At 34.2% G+C, this 25,860-nt stretch overlaps 1 protein-coding gene across 4 annotated transcripts in view; it reads right to left on the bottom strand.

Moving 5' to 3' along the window:
• Positions 1 to 25,860, bottom strand: part of CHM (CHM Rab escort protein) — a 244,705-nt gene that overhangs the window by 27,042 nt on the left and 191,803 nt on the right. For all 4 annotated transcript variants that reach the window (XM_077888545.1, XM_077888547.1, XM_077888546.1 and 1 more), the window contains one exon: positions 24,564 to 24,660. In XM_077888545.1, coding sequence (XP_077744671.1) covers positions 24,564 to 24,660 — 97 coding nt within the window. The remainder of the gene's footprint in view (positions 1 to 24,563; positions 24,661 to 25,860) is intronic.

Below are 25,860 nucleotides of genomic sequence, written 5' to 3'. Positions count from 1 at the left end.
GAGTGTAACCCACAAAGTCTCACTGGTATGTATTCTGATCCTGTTTTACTCAGGTGTAACTGCATTAGTTATAGCAGTCACCAACATTTGTCTTCAAGTGATTCTTCCAATAGAAGAGCGATGAATTTAGCTCATATTTTCATCATTACACTCTCAAATTTTAAGGCAAGAGAAGGCATTTGGTTCCACTCAGCTAGACATACTAATTATATGCCTGTCATTTATATAATGAGATCTAAGTCAAGATGTATTTGTCTACTTAACTGTTTTAAAGGAAAACGAGTAACAATGAAACCTACTTAATGATTAAAGAAATAACAAATTTATACAGCATTTCTAATTTATTCTTCCTAAATACTATTTTACTTTTTTTTATTTCTACAGAACAATCAGCACATAGATGATCATTATTAACAGCTCAACACTGTTAGTATAAATATAAGAAATCTAGAACATAACTAAGCTAACCCAGATATATAAAAATAAGAGCATTCAGATAGAATAGTAAAAAGTGTTCTCTAAGGAATCCTAATTGAGACTAATTCTTCTGAAGATACTTTTTTTCAAGTATGAATGATGCCAAACTCCATACAAACCTCTGTTAAAAAGGTGGGATTCTTATACCATTTGAGAGTATTCACCATTTTCAGTTTTTGGGCTTTGACCTGGGAAATAATGAAATTTTTCTGTGAAGAAACAATTTCATAATTTTTAAAACCTGTTTTATTGTGTTTAAGACAAATTTTATTTAAAAGGTTCAGGAAAAAAGAGAAAACTTTAAAGAGATTTAGAAGTAAAAGTTTTTTAAGGGAGGAGAACGACTGTGTAACACTGCAAGCTATAAAATTTGCTTATAACCAGGGAGTTTCAAAAGAAGAAAATAAATGAGTTGAGAAAAAGTTTGGATATTTAAAATAAATACATGGCATATTGTCTTTTTTTTCCTGACTTGAAAAGTTTAAAAATTAAGAGAAAGGGAAAGGGTGGTTTAAAGCCTTCTGTAATATTAGACTAGTTCTAGTTCAGAAGACAGACAAGCTAATTAACAAGAGCAGAACAATTTTCCAACAGTTCTGACACCAATGACTCTCAATTAGGGGAGAAGCAGGAAAATACACTATTAAAGACTTTTAATGTCCAATTTTACAATTTACTCCTGAAAGTCTGTGAACAGGTCCAAAACATAAGACAAGAAGGAGGAAAAAAGCAGCCAAACTTTAATTTACAAAGAAAGTGGAAAAAAACAAACATGCTTTCTTTTTGTCCTGGAACAAGGCTAAGTATAAATGATAAATTCAAGCTTTTCTCTCCTGGTTAACCTTCCCAGTGTAAGGTTATTCAAACTAAAAAACCTAAGCGAGTCTATTTCTCTGTGTTGTTGGCTTTGCATTTATAAATTGATTAAGACACATTAAAGATTAGGAAGATAATTTTATCACAGAAAAAAGTGAGAAAGCTAGAGTTGGGGAGAGTTTAAAGAAAAACCCAGTTTAAATGTCATACATTTTATCAAACATGTATACAGATGTTTTTCTACATACATGCAAATCTGGACCACTGAGAGTGTTCAACTTGTATGAGATCTATAGGGAGCAACGCAGCATGCCACACGGTACAATCTGGAGCTGCCTACACTGAGCATGGGACCCTGGCAAGGGGAGTACAATTCCACCAGGGTAAAGACATCTCAGAATCAGTGCAACAGGTCCCTCCTTCAGAAGACAAGCAGGAACATCCAGCTAATATCAAGTTTACTGATCACAGAGAACTACAAAATTTCAGTTCTTGAGGAAAACAGTATATGCCATTTGAAGTTTTTCTTATTATTCTTTAGGTTTCCAGTTTTATATTTTTTTCCTTTTCAGCTAATTTCATATTTTATCAATTCTTTTTAAAAGCTTATAGTTTTTATTTTTATATTTCCATTTATGTATATATTTCATTTTTGGTGTACTTTCATTGTACTCAATTTTATATTTGTACTCAATTTTTATTTTATTTTATATATACATATATATAAGTGTATATATATGTATATATATGTATATATATGTATATATATACACATATATATGTTATATATGTATAAATAATTTCCTTTCCTATTTTGGGATCTAGTTTCTTCTAATAAATAGACCAAAATATAACCAGGATCTAGTCTATTGTTGTGACCTGTTCTATTTCTTGTTTGAATTTTCTCTCTCTCTTTTTTTTTTTTTGGTTTCTGTTTTTTTCTGATTTGTTTAGTTTGTATTTTTCTGGTGTTGTTGCTATTTTTGTATTTTCTGTCTTTTATCTATTCTTTTCTGACATAATGACTACACAGAAAAACTCAAACCAAAAGAAAGAACAGGAAACAGTACTCACTACCAGGGATTTAAGCAATATGGATATAAGTAAAATGTCAGAACAATAATTCAAAACAATGATTATAAGGATATTAGCTAGGCTTGAAGAAAAAAGAACAGAAGACACTGGAGAATCCCTTACTGGAGAAATAAAAGAACTAAAATTGAATCAGGTCAGAAAAAAAGGCTATTACTGAGATGCAATAAAAAATGGAGGTTTTAACTGCTAGGATGAACAAGGCAGAAGAGAGAGTCAGTGATATAGAAGACAAAGTAATGGAGAATTAGGAAGCTGAGAAAAAGAGACAAACAACTACTGGATCACAGAGAAGATTTGAGAGATCAGCAATAACATAAAGCAAAACAATGTTAGAATAACTGGAGTCCCAGAGTAAGAGGAAAGGGGGGACAGGAGGCTTATTTGTACTAATTATAGCTGAGGACTTCCCTAATCTGAGGAAAGGTATGGGCATTCAAGTCCAGAAGGCACAGAGAACCCCTCTCAAAATAAATAAAACTCGGTCAACAACTCGACGACATATAATAGTGAAACCTGCAAATTTCAGAGATAAAGCAGGTGGAGACCAGAAGTTCTTAACCTACAAGGGTAAGAACATTAGACTGTCAATATACCTATCCACAAAGACCTGGCATGATACATTCAGGGTACTAAACAAGAAAAATATGCAGGCAAGAATACTTCATACAGCAAGGCTGTCATTCAGAACAGAGGAGAGATAAAGAGCTTCCAGGATCAAAAGAAACTAAAAGAATATATAACCACTAAACCAGCTCTGCAAGAAATATTAAGGGGCATCCTGTAAGCAGACAGAGAGAGAGAGCCCAAAAGTAACAAAGAGCAGGACAAGGAACAGAGACAATCTACAGAAACAGTGACTGTACAGGTAATGCAATGACATTAAATTTCTATCTTTCAATAATTCCTTTGAATGTGAATAGATTAAATGCTCCAAAAAAAGACAAAGGGTAGCAGACTGGATAAAAAAACAAGACCTATCGATATGCTGTCTACAAGAGACTAAATTCAGACCCCCAAACACCTCCATATTGAAAGTAAAGGGGTGGAGAACAATTGGACATCAAAAGAAAGCTGGAGTAGCAATCCTTATATCACATAAACTATATTTTAATAGTAATAACAAATGAAGGAAGATACTATATCATAATAAACAGGTTCTATCCAACAAGAAGATCTAACAATTGTAAATATTTATGTCCCTAACTTGGGAGCAGCTAATTATATAAATCAATAATTAACAAAATTAAAGAAACACATTGACAATAAAATAATAGTAGGGGACTTTAACACCTTAATCACAGTAATGGAATGGACAGATCCTCTAAGCAGAAGATCAACAAAGAAACAAAGTCCTTGAATGACACACTGGACCAGATGGACTTCACAGATATATTCAGAGCATTCTATCCTAAAGCAACAGAATACACATTCTTTTTGTGTGCACATGGAATATTCTCTAGAATAGATCACACAGTGGGGTCACTAATCAGGTCCCAACTGGTACCTAAAAACTTGAGCTATTCCCTGCATATTTTCAGACTACAATGCTTTAAAACTTGAACTACATCACAAGACAAAATTTGGAAGGAACACAAATACATGGAGGCTAAAGAGCATCCTACTAAAGAATGAATGGGTCAACCAGGAAATTAATGAAGAGTTTAAAAACTTCATTAAAACAAAATGAAAATGAAATACAACTGTTCAGAATCTTTGGGATGCAGCAAAGGCTGCCCTAAGAGGGAAGTATATACCAATACAGGCCGTTCTCAAAAAACAAGAAATGTCTCAAATACACAACCTAAACTTACACCTAATGAACTGGAGAAAGAACAGAAAATAAAGCCTAAATTCAGCAAGAGAAGAGGAAAAAATAAAGATTAGAGCAGAGACCAGTGAAATAGAAATCAGAAGAACAGTAGAACAGATCAATAAAGCTAGAAGTTGGTTTTTTGAAAAAATTAACAAGATCCATAAATCCCTACCCATACTTTTCAAAAAGAAAAAAGGACCAAAGAAAAAAAGAAATCATAAATGAAACGGGAGAGAGATCATAACACACACCAAAACCATACAAACAATTATAAGAGCATATTGTGAACGACTATATGCCACTGAATTAGGCAATCTGGAAGAAATGGATGCATTCCTAGAAACATATAAACTACCAACACTGAAACAGGAAGAAATAGAAAACCTGAACAGAGCCATAACCAGTAAAGTAATAGTATCAGTAATCAAAAATCTCCCAACAAGCAAGAATCCAGGACCAGTTAGACTCTCAGTGAAATTCTACCAAATATTTAAAGAGGTATTAATACCTATTCTTCTGAAGCTGTTCCAAAAAACAGAAATGAAAGGAAAACTGCCAAACTCATTCTATGAGGCCAGCATTACTCAATCCCCAAACCAGACAAAGACTCCAAGAAAAAGCAGATTTACAGACCAATATCCCTGATGAACATAGATGCAAAAATTCTCACCAAGATACTAGCTAATAGGATCCAACAGTACATTAAAATGATTATTAGGTCGCTCAGTGGATTAAGCATCTGCCTTTGGCTCAGGTCATGATCTCAGGGTCCTGGGATCAAGCCCCACATCAGACTTGTGCTCCGTGAGGAGTCTGCTTCTCTCTTTCCCTCTGCCCCTTCCCCTGCTTGTGCACACACTCTCTCCCAAATAAATTAATAGAATCTTTTTTTTAAAAAAAAAAGGATTATTCACCACAACGCAGTGGGATGTATTCCCAGGCTGCAAGCAAGATTCAAGAGCTGCAAATCAATCAATGTAATACAACACATTAACAAAAGGACAGGAACCAAATAATCCTCTCAATAGATGCAGAAATAGAATTTGACAAAATATAACATCTTTTCTTGATTAAAAGTCTCTGCAATGTAGGGACAGAGGGAACATACCTCAATATTATAAAAGCCATATATGAAAAACTCACACCTAATATGATCTACAATGGGAAAAAACTAATAGCTTTTTTCCTAAGGTCAGGAACACGACAGGATGTCCACTCTCATCACTGTTGTTCTATATAGTACCAGAAGTTCTAGTCTCAGCAATCAGACAACAAAAAGAAATAAAAGGCATCCAAATTAGCAAGGAAGAAATCAAACTGTCTCTCTTAACAGATAACATGATATTTTATATGGAAAACCAGAAAGACTCCACACAAGAACTGCAAGAATACAGGAATTTAGCAAAATGGCAAGATATAAAATCAATGCACAGAAGTCAGCTGAATTTCTATATGCTAACGATGAGACAGAAGAAAGAGAAATTAAGGAATCGGTCTCATTTACAAGTGCACCAACACCCATAAGATACACCTAGGAATAAACCTAACCAAAAAAGTAAAGAATCTGTACTCTGAAATTTATGTAATACTTATGAATGAAATTGAGGAAGACACAAAGAAAAACATTCCATGCTCATGGATTGTAACAATAAATATTATTAAAATGTGTATGCTACCCAGAAAAATCTACACATTGAATGCAATCCCTATCAAAATATCATGAACATTTTCATAGAGCTGGAGCAAATAATCCTAAAATTTGTATGGAACCAAAAAGACCCCAAATAGCCAAAGGAATGTTGAAAAAGAAAACCAAAGCTGGTGGCTTCACAAGGTCTGGCTTCAAACTCTATTACAAAGTTGTAATCATCAAGACAGTTTGGTGCTGGCACAAAAACAGACACATAGATCAATGGAACAGAATAGAGAACCCAGAGATGGATCCTCAACTCTATGGTCAACCAGTCTCTGACAAAGCAGGAAAATACATCCAATGGAAAAAAGAGTCTCTCCAACAAATTGTGTTGGAAAAATTGGGCAGCACATATAGAAGAAACTCACCATTTTCTTAGCCATACACAAAAATAAACTCAAAATCTATAAAGACCTAGATGTGAGACAGGAATCCATCAAAATCCTAGAGAACACAGGAAGCAACTTCTTTAGCCTCAGCTGCAGCAATTTCTTGCTAGACACATCTTCGAAGGCAAGGGAAACAAAAACAAAAATGAACTATTGGGACTTCATCAAGATAAAAAGCTTCTGCTCAGCAAAGGAAACAGTCAACAAACTAAAAGACAACCTTCAGAATGGGAGAGGGTATTTGTAAATATCTTATCAGACAGGGAGCTAGTATCTAAAATCTATAAAGAATTTACCAACTCAACACCTAAAAGACAAAAAGTCTGGTGAAGAAATGGGTGGAAGACATGAACAGACATTTCTCCAAAGACTTACACATGGCCAGCAGGAACATGAAAAAATGCTCAATGTCACTCGGCATCAGGGAAATAAAAATTAAAACCACAATGAGATAGCTCTCACACCAGTCAGAATGGCTAAAATTAACAAGTTAGAAAACAACAGATGTTGGCGAGGGGAGAAAGGGGAATCCTTTTATATACTCTTTGTGGGGGATACAAGCTGCTAAAGCCATTCTGGAGAACAGTATAGAGGTTCCTCAAAAAGCTAAAAATAGAGCTACCCTAGGACCCATCAATTGCACTACGAGGTATTTATCCAAAGGATACAGTGATTTGAAGGGGCACTGCACCCAAATGTTTATAGCAGCATTGTCCACAATAACCAAAACATGGAAAGAGCCCAGATGTCCATCAAGAGATAAATGGATAAAGAAAATGTAGTATGCATGCATACACACACACACATACACACAGGAATATTACTCAACCATCAAAAATGAAATCTTACCATTCGCAACAATGTGGGTAGAACTAAAGGGTATTATGCTAAGTGAAATAAGGCAATTAGGGAAAGACAATTAACATATGATTTCATTCATATGAGGAATTTAAGGAACAAAAAGATTATCCTGGGGAAGGGAGCAAAAAATAAAACAAGGTGAAATCAGAGAGGGAGACAAACCATAAGAGACTCTTAACTACAGGAAACAAACAGGGTTGCTGGAGGAGAAGTGGGTGGGAGGATGTGCTAACTAGGTGATGGGCATTAAGAAGGGAACTTGAAATGATGAGCACTGGGTGTTGCATACAACTGTTAAATCACTAAACTCTATCTCTGAAACTAATAATATACTATATAGTAATGAATTTAAATAAAATTTAAAAAATTACTGTAAGAAGCAGTATATTATGGTGAGTAAAATATATAGGCTCTAGAGTCAGACTGACTGGATTTAAAGTTTGCTTCTCCCTACTACAAGTTCTGTGACCATGGGTAAATCGTTTACCTTTTCTGTGCTTCAGTTTCCTCATCTGAATAATACAGAAGACAATGGGCTGAATCACAGAATTTTTGTGAGGGTTAAATTAAATCAATCAAAGTACTTAAAACAGTGCCTACACATATTGTTTAATAAATGTTATCATTATTATAAAAAAAGAATAAATGTTAACCCCTAGAGGGAAGTTCAAGTTTCTACCAAAAAGAGGAACAAATATCTAAATGCATGAATGAGGCAGGGAAAAGTTTGAAAAAGGTGGTTAATATATGAACTAGGACTCAAAGGATGAAGAAACATTTAACTAGTTGGCAAGGCCACATCAGGGCAAGGGAAGAGTTTGTGCAAAGGCACAAAGGGGAGAGAAAGCATGATAATATTAAAAATAATACTTTGTTATATGTAGTACCCATACCCAGTATATTAGCAATGGTATTCTTTTTTAAAAATTTTATTTATTTATTTATTTCAGAGAGAGAGTGACAAAGAGAGAGAGCACACAAGCATGAGTGGGGGGGCAGAGGGAGAAGCAGACTCCCTGCTGAGCAAGGAGCCTGATGTGGGGCTCATTTCCAGGACCCTGGTATCTCGACTAGAGCCACTCAGGCACCCCAGAAATGGTATTCTTGCATCAAGAGTAGCTGCCATTTCTTATATGCTTAACTCTTTGTCAGGCACTGTGAGATAAATGTTTTATAAATACTGAATCTTTACAACAGCTCTAATTCATATATCCATTGGCATGCAATGTTTCCTAGGAGCTCAATAAATATTTGTTAAATGACTATCACTGTGGAATGGTATGACACTATTTTCTTTATTGTAAGAGAGGAAAAACCCCATAGTTTTAAGGTTGGCACAATGTGATGACAATTTATGAGAAGAGAGAAAAGTGTATGAGGGAAGCATTTAAAAAAAAGATTAGCCTTAGTTTCCTTATATATAAAATGGAACTAATAGTACCTACTTCAAAGGGTTAAGAAATGGAAATATCCAATGGATATTTCCAATGAAATAACTAACGGGAGTACTTACCTCATTACTGACTCCCAGCAAATAATTCACAAAAGCTGTTACTATTATTATTATATTTCAAAGATAAACATCATCATATGACCTTGGACAAATGATCTTGCCATCTCTACTCCTTCTAGGCAGGCCTAAGACCTATACAATAGTCTTGGTTACTCTTACCCGGCTGACTGACAGTCCCTGTGTGAAATGCAAGAATGAGTAGAGATTGTAAGTTTGCATCACTACAAACTGCTTAAACATATACTGTCAAGGAGTATACTTCATCCAAAAGCAGGGATCTCTCATAATTGGAAAGTGCAGATGCTCTACTACTACGTCTAACCATACAATATTTGTACTCTGAAGAATTTAATATGACGGAAGTTCTTTGACCTTTGTAGTGATTCCATAAATAAATATAACTATATTATATGAGAAAGCTATTCAGACAAGTACATACTTGTAAAACATATTTTAGTGTTTCTCCCCCAAAATACACTGGACATTAAACTATGTCAAAATACCAGGGAAATGTCCAGGGGATAGTTAAAATAACTATAACTATAAAATAGTTATCATAAAATAACTATGATGTTGCTTATAAGAGAAAATGTGAAGGTTACAGTTCCACTTCATGCTACTTATGACTGAAGAAAAGTCATTCATTGTCTTCAATAAGTAGGAAGGCTTTTCTGAATAAGCTAATATGAAGAAGAGGTGTGGGAATGGGAGAGTATACACATACACATAAATAAATGAATTAAGTGGGAACAGAATCCAGATGACAATGAAGGAAGGAGCCATGTGAAAAAAAACTTAACTTCCCTAAGTTAGGTCACTGATTACTATGGTACAGGGCAATTTGGGAAAGCAGTTTAAAATTTCAAGAAATATTTACCAAATTAGGAAGATTTGAGAATATGAAGATTAAAGATAAATAGTTAAATGTGATGACCACATGGAACATTTTTATATCTTATAGTGGCCTGGAAATATACACCTGAAACTGTGGATTCAATTGGACATAATCAAAATATAACTGTCAAATATGTGGTAGGTCAAATTTTAATCACACTATTATACATTTATGCAATATGATCCTTTATATTTGTGGCAAATCAAAGTAAACAAACAGAAAAATGTGTCAATTATCTGTATTCTCATCATTTAGGGATAACCACTCTATGATTATTTTGGTATATACTCCTTGGAATTTATTTGGGTAATAGGAGGATGTATCAAAACATGCACAAATGTGTGTGTTTATGTGTGAATAAATACACATGAATATATTTATTCCTCACAATAAAAATTAGTTTAAAAATTTTACTCATAAAACTTACATAAGCAAACCTTACATTATCATAATACGGAACAGCAAAGTCTCTTATGTACCTTTTTTTTGCCATAAAATAGAAGTTTATTTGCAAACACAAATGGCCAATGACAACCCCCTTTACTGCCAACATCCTCTAGTACGTTGCCAGCAGCTCGCCCCAGCCCTTAACCTTCTCATCATCTACCTCAGGGGAGATGAATTCAGACTGAGTTGTTCTGCCTTCTATCTTTTTTGCAATACTCTTCAATAAAGATTTCCTTGTCTTTTAAACTTTGATGCAATCTTTGCTTTGACACCACCTTTTCACCCTGAAAAGGCATTTCATTCTTTTGTAGTGGTGGCTTTCAAACGTTCACGTGTTTCTGAATCACCTATAGGGCTTCTCAGAACATGGTTTCTGAAGTAGAAGGCCAGAGTTGGGTTTTCATATATTTCCAACAAGTCTCCAGATAAGATATGGCTGGTCCAGAGACCATATTTTGGCCTAATTTTTCCACAAACTGTTTTAAACTTCTTAGGCCCGGAGGTTCCAGCACATTTGTTATAATGAAGTCACTTCTGGAGCTGATAGAGATGTATTCTTCAACACAATCTTCTCACTTTTTTAATGTTTATGTTAATTCCAGTAGAGTTAACATATAGTGTTATATTTGTTCCAGGTGAACAACACAGTGATTCAACAATTCTGTACATCACTCAGTGCTCATCATGATAAGTGTACTCCTTAATCCTCATCACATATTTCAGCCATCTCTCTACCTACCTCCTCTTGGATAACCCTCATTTGTGCTCAAACAAGGGCTTGTTTCTTGGCTTGTCTCTCTCATTTTTCCTTTGATCATGTTTCATTTCTTAAATTACACATGAGTGAAGTCAGATAGTATTTGCCATTTTCTGACTTATTTCACTTAGCATTATTTCCAGCTGCATTCATGTTGCTGCAAGTGTCAAGATTTCATTATTTTTATGGCTGAATAATATTCCACTGCATATATATAGACCACATCTTCTTTATCCATTCACCTATTGATGGGCACATGAGTTGCTTCCATAAATTTTCTAGTGTAAACAATGCTGCAATAAATACAGGGGTGTATGTATTCCTTCAAATTAGTGTTTTGTACCTCTTGGTAAAAAAAAATACACCAGTTCTATTTTTAACTTTCTGAGGAACCTCTATATTATTTTACACAGTGGCTACAGCAGTTTGCATTGGCATCAACAGTGCACAAGTGTTCCTTTTTTTTACACCCTTACCAATACCTGTTTTTTTTTTCTAAAGTTGATTTTAAGCATTCTGACAGGTATGAGATGATAGCTCACTGTAATTTTGATTTGCCTTTCCCTGATTTTAAGTGATATTGAGAATCTTTTCATGAGTCCATTGGCCATCTGCATGTCTTCTTTGGAATAATGTCTGTTCATGTCATCTGTTCATTTTTAAGTTGGGTGTTGAGTTGCAGAAGTTCTTTATATATTTTAGATAGGAACCCTTTATAGAATATGTCATAACCAAATATCTTCACGCATTCTGTGAGTTGCCTTTTAGTTTTGTTCACTGTTTCCTTCACCTTGCAAAAGCTTTTAATTTTGATGTAGTTCAGTATTTTATTTCTGGCTTTGCTTCCCTTGCCTTAGGAGACATATAACATAGCAGATGTCAGAAAAATTATCAAATATGCATGGCCTCTAGGATTTTTATGGATTCATGTTTCACATTTAAGTCTTTAATTCTGGATTTATGTTAACCTATAGTGAAACAAAGAGGTCCAGTTTTTCCAACTCCACTTGTTTAAAAGACTTTTTCCCACTGTGTACTCATTCCTCCTTCATCAAAAATTAATTCACCATATAATTGTGGGTTTATTTCTGGGTTTTCTATGCTGTTCCACTGATGTATTTGTCCTTTTTGGGGTCAGTACTATACTGTTTTGATTAATACAGCTTATAATATAAATTGAAGCCTGGAATTGTGATACGTTCAGTTTTTTTCTTTATGAAGATTGCTTTGGATTAGGGAAATGCAAATCAAAACTACAATGACATTATTACCTCACACCTGTCAGAATGTCTAAAATTAAAAAAGAGAAGAAACAACAGATGTTGGCAAAGATGTGGAGAAAAAGGAACCCTTGTGTGCTGTTGGCAGGAATGCAAACTGGTACAGCCACTGTGGAAAACAGCATATAAGTTCCTCGAAAAGTTAAAAATAGAACCACCATATGATCCATTAATGGCACTACTGGCTATTTACTCCCAAGATACAAAAATACTAATTCAAATGGATACATGCATCTGTATGTTTATTGCAGCATTATTTACACTAGCCAAATTATGGAAGTAGCCAGTGTCTACTGATAGATGAATAAAGATGTGATGTGGGTGTGAATATTTTATATATATATATAAAATATATATTGTAAATATATAATTATATATAATTATATATATATAATATATGTATGAAACATTCAGCGATAAAGAATGAAATGTTGCCATTTGCAACAATATGGATTGAGCTAGAGAGTACAATAAGTGAAATAAGTCAGGGAAGAACAAATACCTTCTGATTTCACTCATACATGGGATTTAAGAAACAACATAAATGAGCAAAAAAAAAAAAGAGAGAGAGAGAGATGGAGACAAACCAAGGAACATATTCTTAACTACTGAGAACTGATGGTTTACCAGAAGCTAAGAGTGTAGGGCAATAGCTGAATAGGTAATGGAGATTAATGAGGGCACTTGTCATGATGAATTCATACTGGGTGATGTATGAAATTGTCGAAACACTATATTGTACACCTGAAACTAATACAACACTGGAGGTTACCTACACTGAAAGAAAATAAAATAGAATAAAATAAGATAAAATAAAAAAGATAGCTTCCACTGTTCAGGGTCTTTTGTGGTACAAATTTTAGGATTGTTTCTTGTAGATCTGTGAAAACACTAACGGAATTTCAAAAAACAAGAGTTTTATGATTACTGATTCAATTTCATTGCTGATAATCACTTTGTTCAAATTTTCAATTTCTTCCAGCTTCAATTTTGATAGGTTGCATGTTTCTAGGAATTTATCCATTTCTTCTAGGTTGTCCAATCTGTTGACACATAATTTTTGAGACTATTTTCTTATTGTTTGTATTTCTCTGATATTCTTTTAGTTGTGATTTTGTTTGAGTCATCTGTTTATTTGATAAGTTTGGTTAGAGGTTTATCAATTTTATTTTTTCAAAGAACCGGGTCCTGGTTTCATTGATCTGTTTATGTTTCTGTATCATATATTTCTGCTCTAATCTTTTTTTCCTTCTTTTTTCCAGTTTTGGGTTTTGTTTGTTCTTTTGGAGGCTCCTTTAGGTGCAGGTTAGGTTCTTCTTTTTTTTTTTTTTAAATTTTTTATTTATTTATGATAGTCACAGAGAGAGAGAGAGAGAGAGGCAGAGACATAGGCAGAGGGAGAAGCAGGCTCCATGCACCGGGAGCCCGATGTGGGATTCGATCCTGGGTCTCCAGGATCGTGCCCTGGGCCAAAGGCAGGCGCCAAACCACTGCGCCACCCAGGGATCCCGCAGGTTAGGTTCTTTGTAGGAGATTTTTTTGCTGCTTGAGGTAGGCATGTATTACAATAAAGTTTCCCTTAGAGCCACTCTTACTGCTTCCTAAATGTTTTGAACCATTGTGTTTTCATTTTCATTGGTTACCGTGTATTTTTTTTCTTCCTTGAATTCTTCATTAAACCATTTATTGTTTAGTAGCCCGTTATTTAACCTCCATGTACTTGTGCTCTTTCCAGATTTTTTCTTGGGTTGATTTCCAGTTTCACAGAATTGTGGACAGAAAAGATGCATGGTTGGGGAAGATGGCAGTGGAGTATTAAGGAACCTAGGATCACTTTGTCCCATAAATACAAGTAGATAACTACCAAATCACCTAAATACTCCAGAAATCAACCTGTAGACTTACAAAACAAACTCCACAACTACAGGTCTCAAGGAGAGGCCACATGAAAGAAGGTAGGAAGTGCAAAGACATGTTTTGAGAGTGAAATGGATTGTGGCTGCTATGGTGGAGAGGGACTAACAGGTGCAGAAGGTTGAAAGATGGACTAACACACAGGGGAGTCCATGGGGAAAACAAATCCCCATAGCAATTGGCTTGGAGTGAGAGGTGTCAAATTTTGTCCATTCTTGCAACCAGCAGGACATAATTCTACAGTCTTAAAGGTAAGCAGGCTTGGCTGGGGGAGAACTGAAGGGCATAGTGCTGCTGTTGGAGAGAAGGCAGGGCAAACAATCCATGGACATACAGCATGGAAACAATGATCTGAAGAGCCCATTCTGGAATGGGCAGATTATCTGCTCATATTGGAGCATATCCTAGAGAGCATAGACTCCCTCCTGAGAACAAAGGAACAGGCAGGTACCATTTCCCTCCCCAACCCCTAAGCATAAGCACAGAGCCACCTGCAGGAAGTGGCACGGTGCTGACACTTGGGACCTAACTTGCTTACATTGAGTCCTGCACCTCATGCCCAATGCTCCAGTGGAACCAACCTTCCAAGTCACTAGCATCAGTCCCAGAGAAGGAGGGCCCCTACCCCCAGAAGATTGGCCCAAATCCCTGCCCACACCAAAACTCTTCACCCAAGGATTTTGAAGAGGCTTGGTTCAGCAGCACTGCTGAAAGCTCTCATTTCATAAGCAGACTAGAGCACATCTAATTAAAACTCACCACATTTAGAGCAATGCCCAAACATTATCCACAATAGGCAAAGAGAGCCTCTCCTGACAAAGACATGAAGGATAAAGAAAACACAAGAGCAGAGCACACAGAGCAGATGTTGAAGATACTCCCTGAAGCACCAGGCCCTCGGTAACAGCAGACACCGTGCTGAGGGCACTATAGGACCTCTTCTTCCTAAGTCCATTGCCACAAAGAACAGGAGGCACAGTTGACCTTCCAAACACATACAAGCAGGTACAGACACACAAAAGAGAAAAAAGAGGGACTTGTGCTAAATTAAAGAAAAGGAGAGAGCACTGCAAGGCACTCTAGGACCTCTTCCTCATAAAGTCACTACTTTCAAGAGCAGAAGATATACTTATTTTCTTAACAAAAAGAAGCAGACACAGAGAGGTAGACAAAATGAAGAGACAGAGAAATTTATCCCAAATGAAAGAACAGGACAAGGCCACAGGATATAAGCAAAAGAGACATAAATAACATGCCCAATAAAGAATTTAAAGTAATTATCATAAAGATACTCAATGGACTTGAGAAAAGAGTAGAAGACATGAGTGAGACCGGTAAAACAGATAGGAAATAACACTGTGGAGAGGAAGGGCTCAATAAACAAAATGATACCAGGCTTGATGGAATGAACAGCAAAAAGCAGAGCAACAAATTAATGAACTAAAAAGCAGAGTAATGGAAAGTAATCAAGTTGAAAAAGAGACAATAAAAGTATGCAAAACGAGAACAGACTTAAGAAACTCAGGGACTCTATCAAACCTAATAGCATTCACATTATAAGAGTCATAGAAAACAAGAGAGAAAAAAAGAGGCAGAAAATTTATTTGAAGAAATAATTGCTAAAAACTTCTCTAGTGTGAAACAAATAACCAGATCAAGGAGGCACGGACACCTCCAAAAAATCAAATAAAAGCAGATCCATACCAGATTTATTGTAATTAAACTGAAAAAATACAGTTATTTAAAAATATAATTAAAGCAGCAAGAAAAAGACGACAGTTAAATACAAGGAAAACCCCATAAAGCTATCAGGGGATTGTTCAGCAGAAACTTTGCAGGCCAGAAGAAAGTTGCATGATATATTTAAAGTGCTAAATGGGAAAAATCTGAAGCCAAGAATACTCTATCCAGCAAGGCTATGGTTCAGAATAGAAGGAGAGACAGTTTCCAAGACAAACAAAACCTAAAGGAGTCATGACCACTAAACAAGCCCTGAAGAAATTTTAAAGGGGACACTTTGAATGGAAAGGAAAGATAAAATATTGACAGTATAAAGGTAGAAAACACAAAAGCAGTAAAAATGAATATTTCTGTAAAAAGTCAGCCAAGGAAACAAAAAAAAGGGTATAAAAAATAAAACCACATATCTAAAATGTAAGGAGAAAAGTAAAGAATGGGTTCAAACTAAAATGACTATCAACTTAATGTAGACTGCTACATGGAGAAGATGTTATATACAAACCTAATGGTAACCACCAATCAAAAAACCAATATAGACATGCAAAGAATAAGGAGAAAGAAATTCAAATATATCGGTAAAGAAGACCATCAAACCATGAAGGAAAGACAAGAAAGGATCAGAGAAAATATCCAGAAACAACCACAGAAGTAGAAATAAAATGGTAGTAAATACATATCTATCAATAATTACCTTGAATGCAAATGGACTAATAAACACTCCAGTTAAAGGACACAGGGTGACAGAATGGATAAAAAGACAAGACCCATCTATATGCTGTCTACAACAGGACCATTTTAGACCTAAACACACCTACAGATTGAAAGTAAGGAGATGGAGAAAAAGTCATCATGCAAATGGATGTCAAAAGAAAGCCAGGTTAGTAATACTTGTAACAGACAAACTAGGCTGTAATAGACCGTAATAAGAGACAAAAGAAAGAATACTAATATAATAATAAAGGGTACACTTCAACAAGAAGATAGAACAATTGTAAATGTTTATGCACCCAAATACACAAAACCGTTAATAACAAAGGAATTAATCAATAAAATAATAGCCAAGGAATTTAACACTCCACTTACATAAATGGAGAGATCTTCTAAACAGAAAATCAACAAGGAAACAATGGCTTTGAATGGCACACTGGACCAAATGGACTTAAAAGGTATATTCAGAACATCCCATCCTAAAACAGAATACACATTCTTTTCAAGTGCACGTAGAATATTCTACAGAATATATCACATATCAGATCACAAAACAAACCTCAACAAATTTGAAAAGATAAAGTTATCTTTATCTTTGTACATCTCTTCTAAACACAACATCATAAAGCTACATGCCAACCACAGGAAAAAAAATCTTGAAACCAAAAATACAGAGAGGTTAAATAACATGCTACTAAACAATGAATGGGTCAACCAGGAAGTAAAAGGAAGAATAAAAAAAGTACATGGAAACAAATTAAAAGACAATGGTTCAAAACCTTTGGGTTGCAGCAAAAGCAAATCTAAAAGGGCAATTTAAAGCAATACAGGCCTACCTCAAGAAGCAAAAAAAAAAAAAAAAAAAAAAAATCTCAAATGAACAAGCTAACCTTGTAACTAAACAAGCTAGAAAAAGAACAAACAAAATATAAAACCAGCTGATGGAAAGAATAAAGATCACAGCATAAATAAATGATGTAGAAAATAAAAAAAACCCAATAGAGCAGATTAACGAAATGAAGAGCTGTTTCTTTGAAAAAGTATGAAGTTAATAAACCATCTAGTCAGACATATCAAGAAAAAGAAAGGACTGAAATAAATACAATCACAAATAAGAGAAATACCAACCAATACCACAGAAACACAATTACAAGAGATTATGTAAAATTATATGCCAACAAATTGGACAATTTAGTGGATTAATTATTGGAAACCTATAACCTACCAAAACTGAAACAGAAAGAAACAGGAAATTCGAACATTGATTACCAGCAACTAAATTTAATCACTAATCAAAAAAATCCCAACAAACAAAACTGCATGGCCAGATGACTTTACAGGTGATTTCTACCAAACATGTATTAAAAAATTAATGCCTATTCTTCTCACACTTTTTCAAAAAAAAAAAAAAGAAAAAGAAAAGGAAAACTTTCAGTTCATTCTATGAGGCTTGTGTCACCCTGATAACAAAACTAGATATAGTCACCACTATAAAACAATACTAGAGGCCAGTATATCTGATGAACATAGATGCAAAAATCCCCAACAAAATACTAGCAAACCGATTCCTACAATACCTTAAAAAAATCATTCATCACAATCAAGTGGAATTTATTTTGGGGATCTAAGGGAGGTTCATTATATGCAAATCAATCAACATGATACATCACATTAGTGAAATAAAGGATACAGATCATATAATTATTGCAATAGACACAGAAGAAGCATTTGATGAAGTACAATATCCATTCATGATAAAAACCCTCTACAAAGTAAGTCTGGAGGAGGCAAACTTCAACATAATAAAGGCCTTACATAAAAGCCCTACAGTGAACATCATATTCAATGGTGACAACCTGAAAGCTTTTCTGCAAAGATCAGGAATAACACAAGGATGTCCACTCTTACCACTTATATTTAACATAGTACTGTTAAGTAACAGTACTAACAACATAACAAGTCCTAACCACATAAATCAGACAACAAAAAGAAATAAAGGGCATCTAAATCAGTAAGGAAGAAGTAAAACTTTCACTATTTGCAGATGACATAATACTATATATGGAAAACCCAAAAGACTGTACCAAAAACTACTAGAACAGATAAATTAATTCAAGAAAGTTGCAGGATACAAAATGTACAGAACTCTGTTGCATTTCTATACACCCATAATGAAGCAGCCAAAAGAGAAAGTAAGGAATCAATCTTATTTACAATTGCACCAAAAACAATAAGATAACTAGGAATAAATTTAATCAAAGATGAGAAATATTCATACTCTGAAAACTATAAAACATTGATGAAAGAAACTGAAGACAACACAAACAAATGGAAAGAGAGTCCATGTTCATGGATTGGAAGAACAAATATTGTTAAAATGTCTATACTAACCAGAGCAATCTAGAGATTCAATGCAATCCCTATCAAAATGCCATCAATATATTTCAAAGAAATAAGAACAAACAATCCTAAAATTTGCATGGAACCACAAAAGATCCCAAATAGTCAAAGCAATCTTGAAAAAAGAAATAAAACTGGAGGTATCACAATTCCAGTTTTTAAGTTCTACTACAAAGCTGTAGTAATCAAAACAGTAAGGTACTGCCAGAAAAATAGACATACAGATCAATGGAACAGAATAGCAAACCCAGGAATAAACCCACAATTATATGGTTAATTAACCTTCAATATAGCACAGAAGAATATCCAATGGGAAAAGAGTTTGTTCAATAAATGGGGTTGGGAGAAGTGTATGGTAACACACAAAATGAAACTGGACACAAAATAAATTCAAAATGGATTAAAGATCTAAATGTGAGACCTGAAACCATAAACATTCTAGAAAAGAACACATCAGTTGCTTCTAGATATGTCTCCTGAGACAAGGGAAACAAAAACAAAAATGAACTATTGGGACTTCATCAAAATAAAAAGCTACTGCACGGTGAAGGAAACAATCAACAAAACTAAAGGGCAGCCTATGGGATGGGAGAAGATATTTGCAAATGACATATCTGATAAAGGGTTAGTATCCAAATTAAAGAACTTAGTAAACTCAACACCCCAAAAACAAATAATCCAGTTAAGAAATGAGCAGAAGCCTTAATATACATTTTCCAAAGAAGACCCAGAGATGGCCAACAGACATATGAAAAGTTGCTTGTCAGTACTGACCATGAGGGAAATGCAAATCAAAACTACAAGGAGATATCACCTTGTACATATCAGAATGGCTAAAATTAACAACACCAGAAATAACAGATGTTGGTGAGGAAGCTGAGAAAAAAGAATCCTCTTGAATTCTTGGTGGTAATGCCTATTGGTCCAGACACTGTAGAAAACTGTATGCAGGTTCCTCAGAAAGTTAAAAGCAGAACTTCCATAGAACCCAGCAATTGCACTACTGGGTATTGACCCAAAGAATACAAAAACACTAATTCAAAGGAATACATGCACTGCAATGTTTATAGCACCATTATTTTCAATAGCTAAGATAGGGTATCATCAGTCCATCAACTGATGAAAAGAGAATAAAGATGTGGTATACATGTATATACACAATGGAATATTATTCAACGAGAAAAAAATGAAATCATGACAACTGCAACAACATGGATGTAGTCAGAGACTATAATGCTAAATGAAATAAGTCAGAGAAAGACAAATACCATATGATTTCATGCATATATGGAATTGATAAAACAGAACAAATGAGCAAAAGGAAAGAAAGAGAGACAAAGTAAGAAACAGATTGTTAACTAAAGAGAACAAACTGATGGTTACCAGAAGTGAGGTGGGTGGGGGGATGGATGAAATACATGATGGGGATTAAGGAGTGCAGCTGTCGTGATGAGCACTGGGTCATGTATTGAATTGATGCATCACAATATTGTACACTTGAAACAACACTGTATGTTAACCATCTGGAATTAAAATAAGAATAAGAATAGAAGATGAATGGTGTGACTTAGATCTTGTATTGAGACTTCTTTTGTGACCTGATATTGGATCTGGAGTGGAGAATGTCCCATGTACTCTTGAAAAGAATATATATTCTGCTGTTTTAGGATGTAATGTTCTGAATATATCTGTTAAATTATCTGGTCCAGTGTGTCATTCAAAGCCACTGTTTCCATTGATTTTCTGTTTGGATGATCTGTCCAATGATATAAGTAGGGTGTTAAAAGTCCCCTACTATTATTATATTACTATTTCTGATACAAGTACTACTACTCTGGCTTTCTTTTGACATTCATTTGCTAGATAAATGCCTCTCCATCCCCTCGCTTGTGATCTGTAGTTTACTCAGTAGAGATCATGGCAGGATCCTGGATTTCCACTCCTCCCCAGCAGTAGTGAGGAACTGGGGTGGTGTCAGTGGAGGCCAAATGGAGAGTCAGGTCTCCCACCATTGCCTGAGTAATGAAGCCATATCCCTTTCTCTATTACGTCAATGAAGACCATGTGGGGGGCCAGTAACAAGGCACTTCTGTGCTCTTTCTAGCCTGGGTGGAAATCAGTTGAGGCTTATTAGACAGCCTACACTATAATCACTCTGCAGTAATGAGGAGGTTCTGCAACCTCCAGGTGCCAGCAGAGGGCAAGTGAGGAACTGCCACCTCCCTGGCTAATAAAGTGGCACCCTCTTCCCCCACCAAGCAGTGTCAAAGGAAGCCTGCTAAAACAGAATAAAATCCAAGTCCCACTACTGAGTAATAAAAATGCCTAGGTATCAATCCAAAACTACTCATTATACCAAGAAATAGGAAAACCTCAACTTGACTATAAAAAGACAATCGACAGATGCCAACAGGACATTAGCTGTAAGATTTAATGCAGCCATCATAACAATGCATTAGTGAGCAATTATAAACCTGCTGGAAACAAATTAAACAACAATCTCCACAAAGAAAGAGAAGGCCTCAGAACATAGGAGATTTTTTAAAGGACAACCAAACAAAATTTTAAACTGGAAAAATACAATAATTTTTTTAATAATAAATTTATTTTTTATTGGTGTTCAATTTGCCAAAATACAATAATTAAATTAAAAAAAATCTCAATGGATGGGTTCAAGAGAATGGAATGGACAAGGGGAAGAATCAAGGAACTTGAAAGTAAAACCACAGAAATTATACAATATGAAATGAAAGAAAATAGCCTACATAGAAACGAAGAGAAAAACACATAGCACATAGTTTGGGCTCTTCTTGTTCTTTGTACTATCTTATTATTGTTATTACCCTAGCTATATTCCTTTGTATAATCCACTGTCCCTAGGATGATACATTCCTCTTAATAGATACAATAAATATTTTTGAATAAAAAAATGAACAGAACCTAAGAGACATGTGGAACCATATAATAGTTATGTCACATGAGTCTCAGAAGAAGAGGAGAAAGAGCATAAAGCTGAAAAGTATTCAGAGAAATAAAGGATGAACAGTTTCTGAATTTGGTAAAAGACATAAACCTGTAAATTCAAGAGGCTGCACAAATATCAAATAAAATAATTCCAAAGAAATCTATGCCAAGACACATCATATTAAAACTTTTAAAAATTAAAGACTAAGAAAAATCTTGAAAGCAGCCTGAGGGAAGAAGTAACACATTAACTACAGGGAAAATAATTTGGGTAACAGCAGATTTCTTATTAGAAACCATGGAGGCCAGAAGGAAGCACAACTTATCCAGACTCAGCAATAAACAGGAATGTACTGTTGATACATGCAACAAGCTGGGTGAACCTTAAGAAAATGATACTCAGTAACAAAGAAACTCAAAAGATTATTTATTGTTTTAAATTAAAAAATTTAAAAATTTAATAAAGAAGAAAGATTACCTATTGTATGATTCATTCTATATGATATTGTCAAAACAACAAAATTACTAAAGTGGAAAACAGCTTAGTGGTTGCTAGGGATTAAGTAGCTAGTGTTGTGAGGGAAGGATATAGCTATGGCTATAAAAGGGTAATACTAAGGAGATCCTTGTGGTGATGGTCACAATAATCTACACATGTGATGAAATTGCATATGCACATTATAACAATATCAAACTCCTGATTTTGATATTGTAGTATAATTTGGTAAAATAGAACTACTGGAAAAAATTGGGTGAAGGGTACCTGGGACTTCTCAGTTCTATCTTAACAAATACTTATGAATCTATAACTGCAAAATAAAGAAACCTATACACTTTGACCCAATAATTCCACACAAAGTTTTTTTATAATGTATACCTTTTTTTAAAAAAAGATTTTATTTATTTATTCATGAGAGACACAGAGAGAGAGAGAGAGAGAGACAGAGAGACAGAGAGACAGAGGCAGAGACACAGGCAGAGGGAGAAGCAGGCTCCATGCAGGGAGCCTGATGTGGGACTTGATCCCGGGTCTCCAGGATCACGCCCTGGGCTGAAGGCGGTGGCTAAACCACTGAGCCACCTGGGCTGCCCAATACAAAGAGATTTTTTAAAAATAATGGAATTTCACAAATATTTGTTTATTAGGTTGACTGTTTCTTATAGGACTATGATGTAACAATCTTCAAGACTCTTAATCTCAACAACATGGGATTAAATAAAAATGGCATATCCACAATCACTGAAAATATCATAGATATGCAAAAAGACTATTGTATTAAGTATTTTTAAAAAGTAGAGTATAAAACAATATATTAAATAGCATTGCATATTTATGGAAATATGCATGTATACACTTATAAAAAAACAAGATAAAGAAACACACACCAAGTGTCTATTATCTATGGGTAAAAGGATTATCGTAGTTTTACTTTTCTTTTGTACATCTTTCAAATTGTCAATAGTATGTATTATTAGACTGGATATACAAAAACATTTCATACAGAAAAATAATTCATAAAAATTTACAAAAAATATTCACAAATATAAAACAAATGTAATTGTATCCAAGATACTAGCACAGATAAAAAGACATGAAAAAAACAAGATAAGTAATAGGGAAAAATAATGGTAATTGTCATGGTAATAATTTATTTAATTCAAAAAATCACTATAAAAGGTGAAAACCAACAATGAGCTACTTTTCAAACTGAAATTTAGGACTATGGCAAAAAGGGACAAGTTTTCTTCATTCTTCCTGCTGGCAACAGGCTCCCAATTCTCTCTGTTTAACCGTATTTTTGATATCTTTTAGTAAGTAGTAGTTCTACACTTGAAGACATAGTCATGTCTTCATGGACTATGCTAAACCAGATTAGTCTTCCACTTCTCATAATTCATATGATGGTCTGAATAAAACTTAATATAAGTTTACAGTATTTTAAAAATTCTAACATGCTTCCCTCCTATGAATCTCTACAGTCCACTATTCGTTAGTACTTCTCTTGTGGTACTTTCATATTCTCCTCTTACAGCTACTTTTGTGTGTCTTATTTGTTGCACTAGATTGTGAGTTCCCTAAGGTCAGATCTATGTCATACTCATCTTTACCTATCCTGAAATGTCTAGCAGAATACACTGCACATAGTTAATACCATCTTGTTCTATTAGGTGTGCAATAAGGTTATAAACATTTCAAATCAGGCATACCACCCTCTGCTTTTTTGTAATTCCTATGGTACATAGTTTAGGTTTAGGTATAATTATATCTAAGGTATCCTTGCTGATTTCTACTTACTGAAGCATCTTTAAGAAATATGTTCTATAAGACATGATATCTGACAGTGCTAGAGACAGAAATTTTGATACATATTGGTAAAAGAACATAAAGTAGTACCTAACTTTAGAGTCATAAAAAAATAGAGGATTTACATATTTAGAAATTCATGAACTGGATTAAGAATTCTAAGGAAAAGCAAAGAAAATAAGTAGTAAAGAAAATAAATTTTGTGAAAGTAGGTTTCTAATAAGCTTAAGTAAAATTATAGAAAGAATTGGAAAGTCACAGAAATTCTTTCACTGGAGGGTTTATAAATTGTGCCTATGAAGATTTAGCCACAAAAATGATTAGAGGCAAGGGGAATGTATAAAATGACTTACTGTATGAACATAAAGTGTGTGAATAAATAATGTGAATACAAAAATATATGGCAAAACTAAAAACAGAACCCAACTTTATCAGTGGCTGCCCCCCTTTACTACCTAAACAAACACACAAGACAACTAGATTCTACTGTGCTTACATGTGCCTTTCATGCATGTCATTGTTGAAGAACATAACTCAATGACTCGAACAGCAAAAGTTCCTGGTTCCTCTCCTGGCACTGTCAAAATGGAAATCTAAAAAGTGGAAACAAAATATTAGACATAGCTGGTAGATTTCATTTTCATTCTTCTATCATTACAGTGTAGTTAACTTTCAAATTGAGTGTCTTTTTTCAAACTCCATTAATGTTTGAAAAGATTTAGCTGATACGTATTTAACTTAGAACAGAATTTGAAACATGTAACATGAGCATGTGTCAGAACATCAAATTTCTGCATTATTTACATACTTATAAATCATATATATATTGCATTCATATAATTCATAGACAATATTTCAAATATTTTTTATTTCAAATATTTTTAATATTTAATTCCTCACTTATTTTCAAAGGGTTCAATTATGACTTATTATTTCTGAATTATATACACCGGTATTTGAAAAAGATATTAAATTAATTTTGATTATTCATAATGGCTAAAAGCGGATACAAAGTACTACAATTTAAAAATGTCACAAGTCTCAAAGATATTGAAATAAGCAAAGCAATAAGTCAACATATAACAAAGTATAGCTGAACATATACCAAAATATTTGAAAATGAATGTCTTCAAATTAATTCCAGGATTCCATTAATAAAATTAGAAACCCAGAGTATACAGTAAAATGGAAAATTATTATTATTTTTTTTTGGAAAATTATTTTTAAGTAATGTTTATTGATATGCAGTATACTGATATACTATAGGCACTGCTAATATATTACATGCCTTTATACTTACAACTTTAAATGACCATCGGGTCAATGTTTCTGTATAAAACCAAAAGTTTCAAATGAATTCTTAATTTAATCTTCAATCTGAAGAAACTATATCCTCTCATATATAAAATACTTGCCAAAGCGTAAAGTCCTATTTACAGTTTTATCTGTGAGCACTAAATGCCTAGATTTTGACTGGTGATGTCACATTGAGAGCCCACACAGGAAATGCCTACAAGTTCTCAAAACAGAAATTCTTTTAATAACCCTAATTATTCTACTATTATATTACTCATAAGTGTATTTTTGGGCTTAAGAGGTCTCAAAAACTGTGTTCTTCATATTCCTCTTAACTCCCTTTTGCTACTAGCTGTCCATAATACAAAATGCTGTACTTTAAAGAGAGAAGAGCCACTAAAACATACATCTAATGTTGTACGATAGTCACGATTATGACTAAAAACGTGTATAGCTGGAAAGGTATCTTAGGGACTGCACCAACATTTAAGTTCAGG

This window comes from Canis aureus, chromosome X (genome assembly GCF_053574225.1).
Source record: "Canis aureus isolate CA01 chromosome X, VMU_Caureus_v.1.0, whole genome shotgun sequence".
NCBI classification, from domain to species: Eukaryota; Metazoa; Chordata; class Mammalia; order Carnivora; family Canidae; genus Canis; species Canis aureus.
Note: the sequence above shows the minus strand (reverse complement) of the source record. Positions and strands in the feature narration are given on the sequence as shown.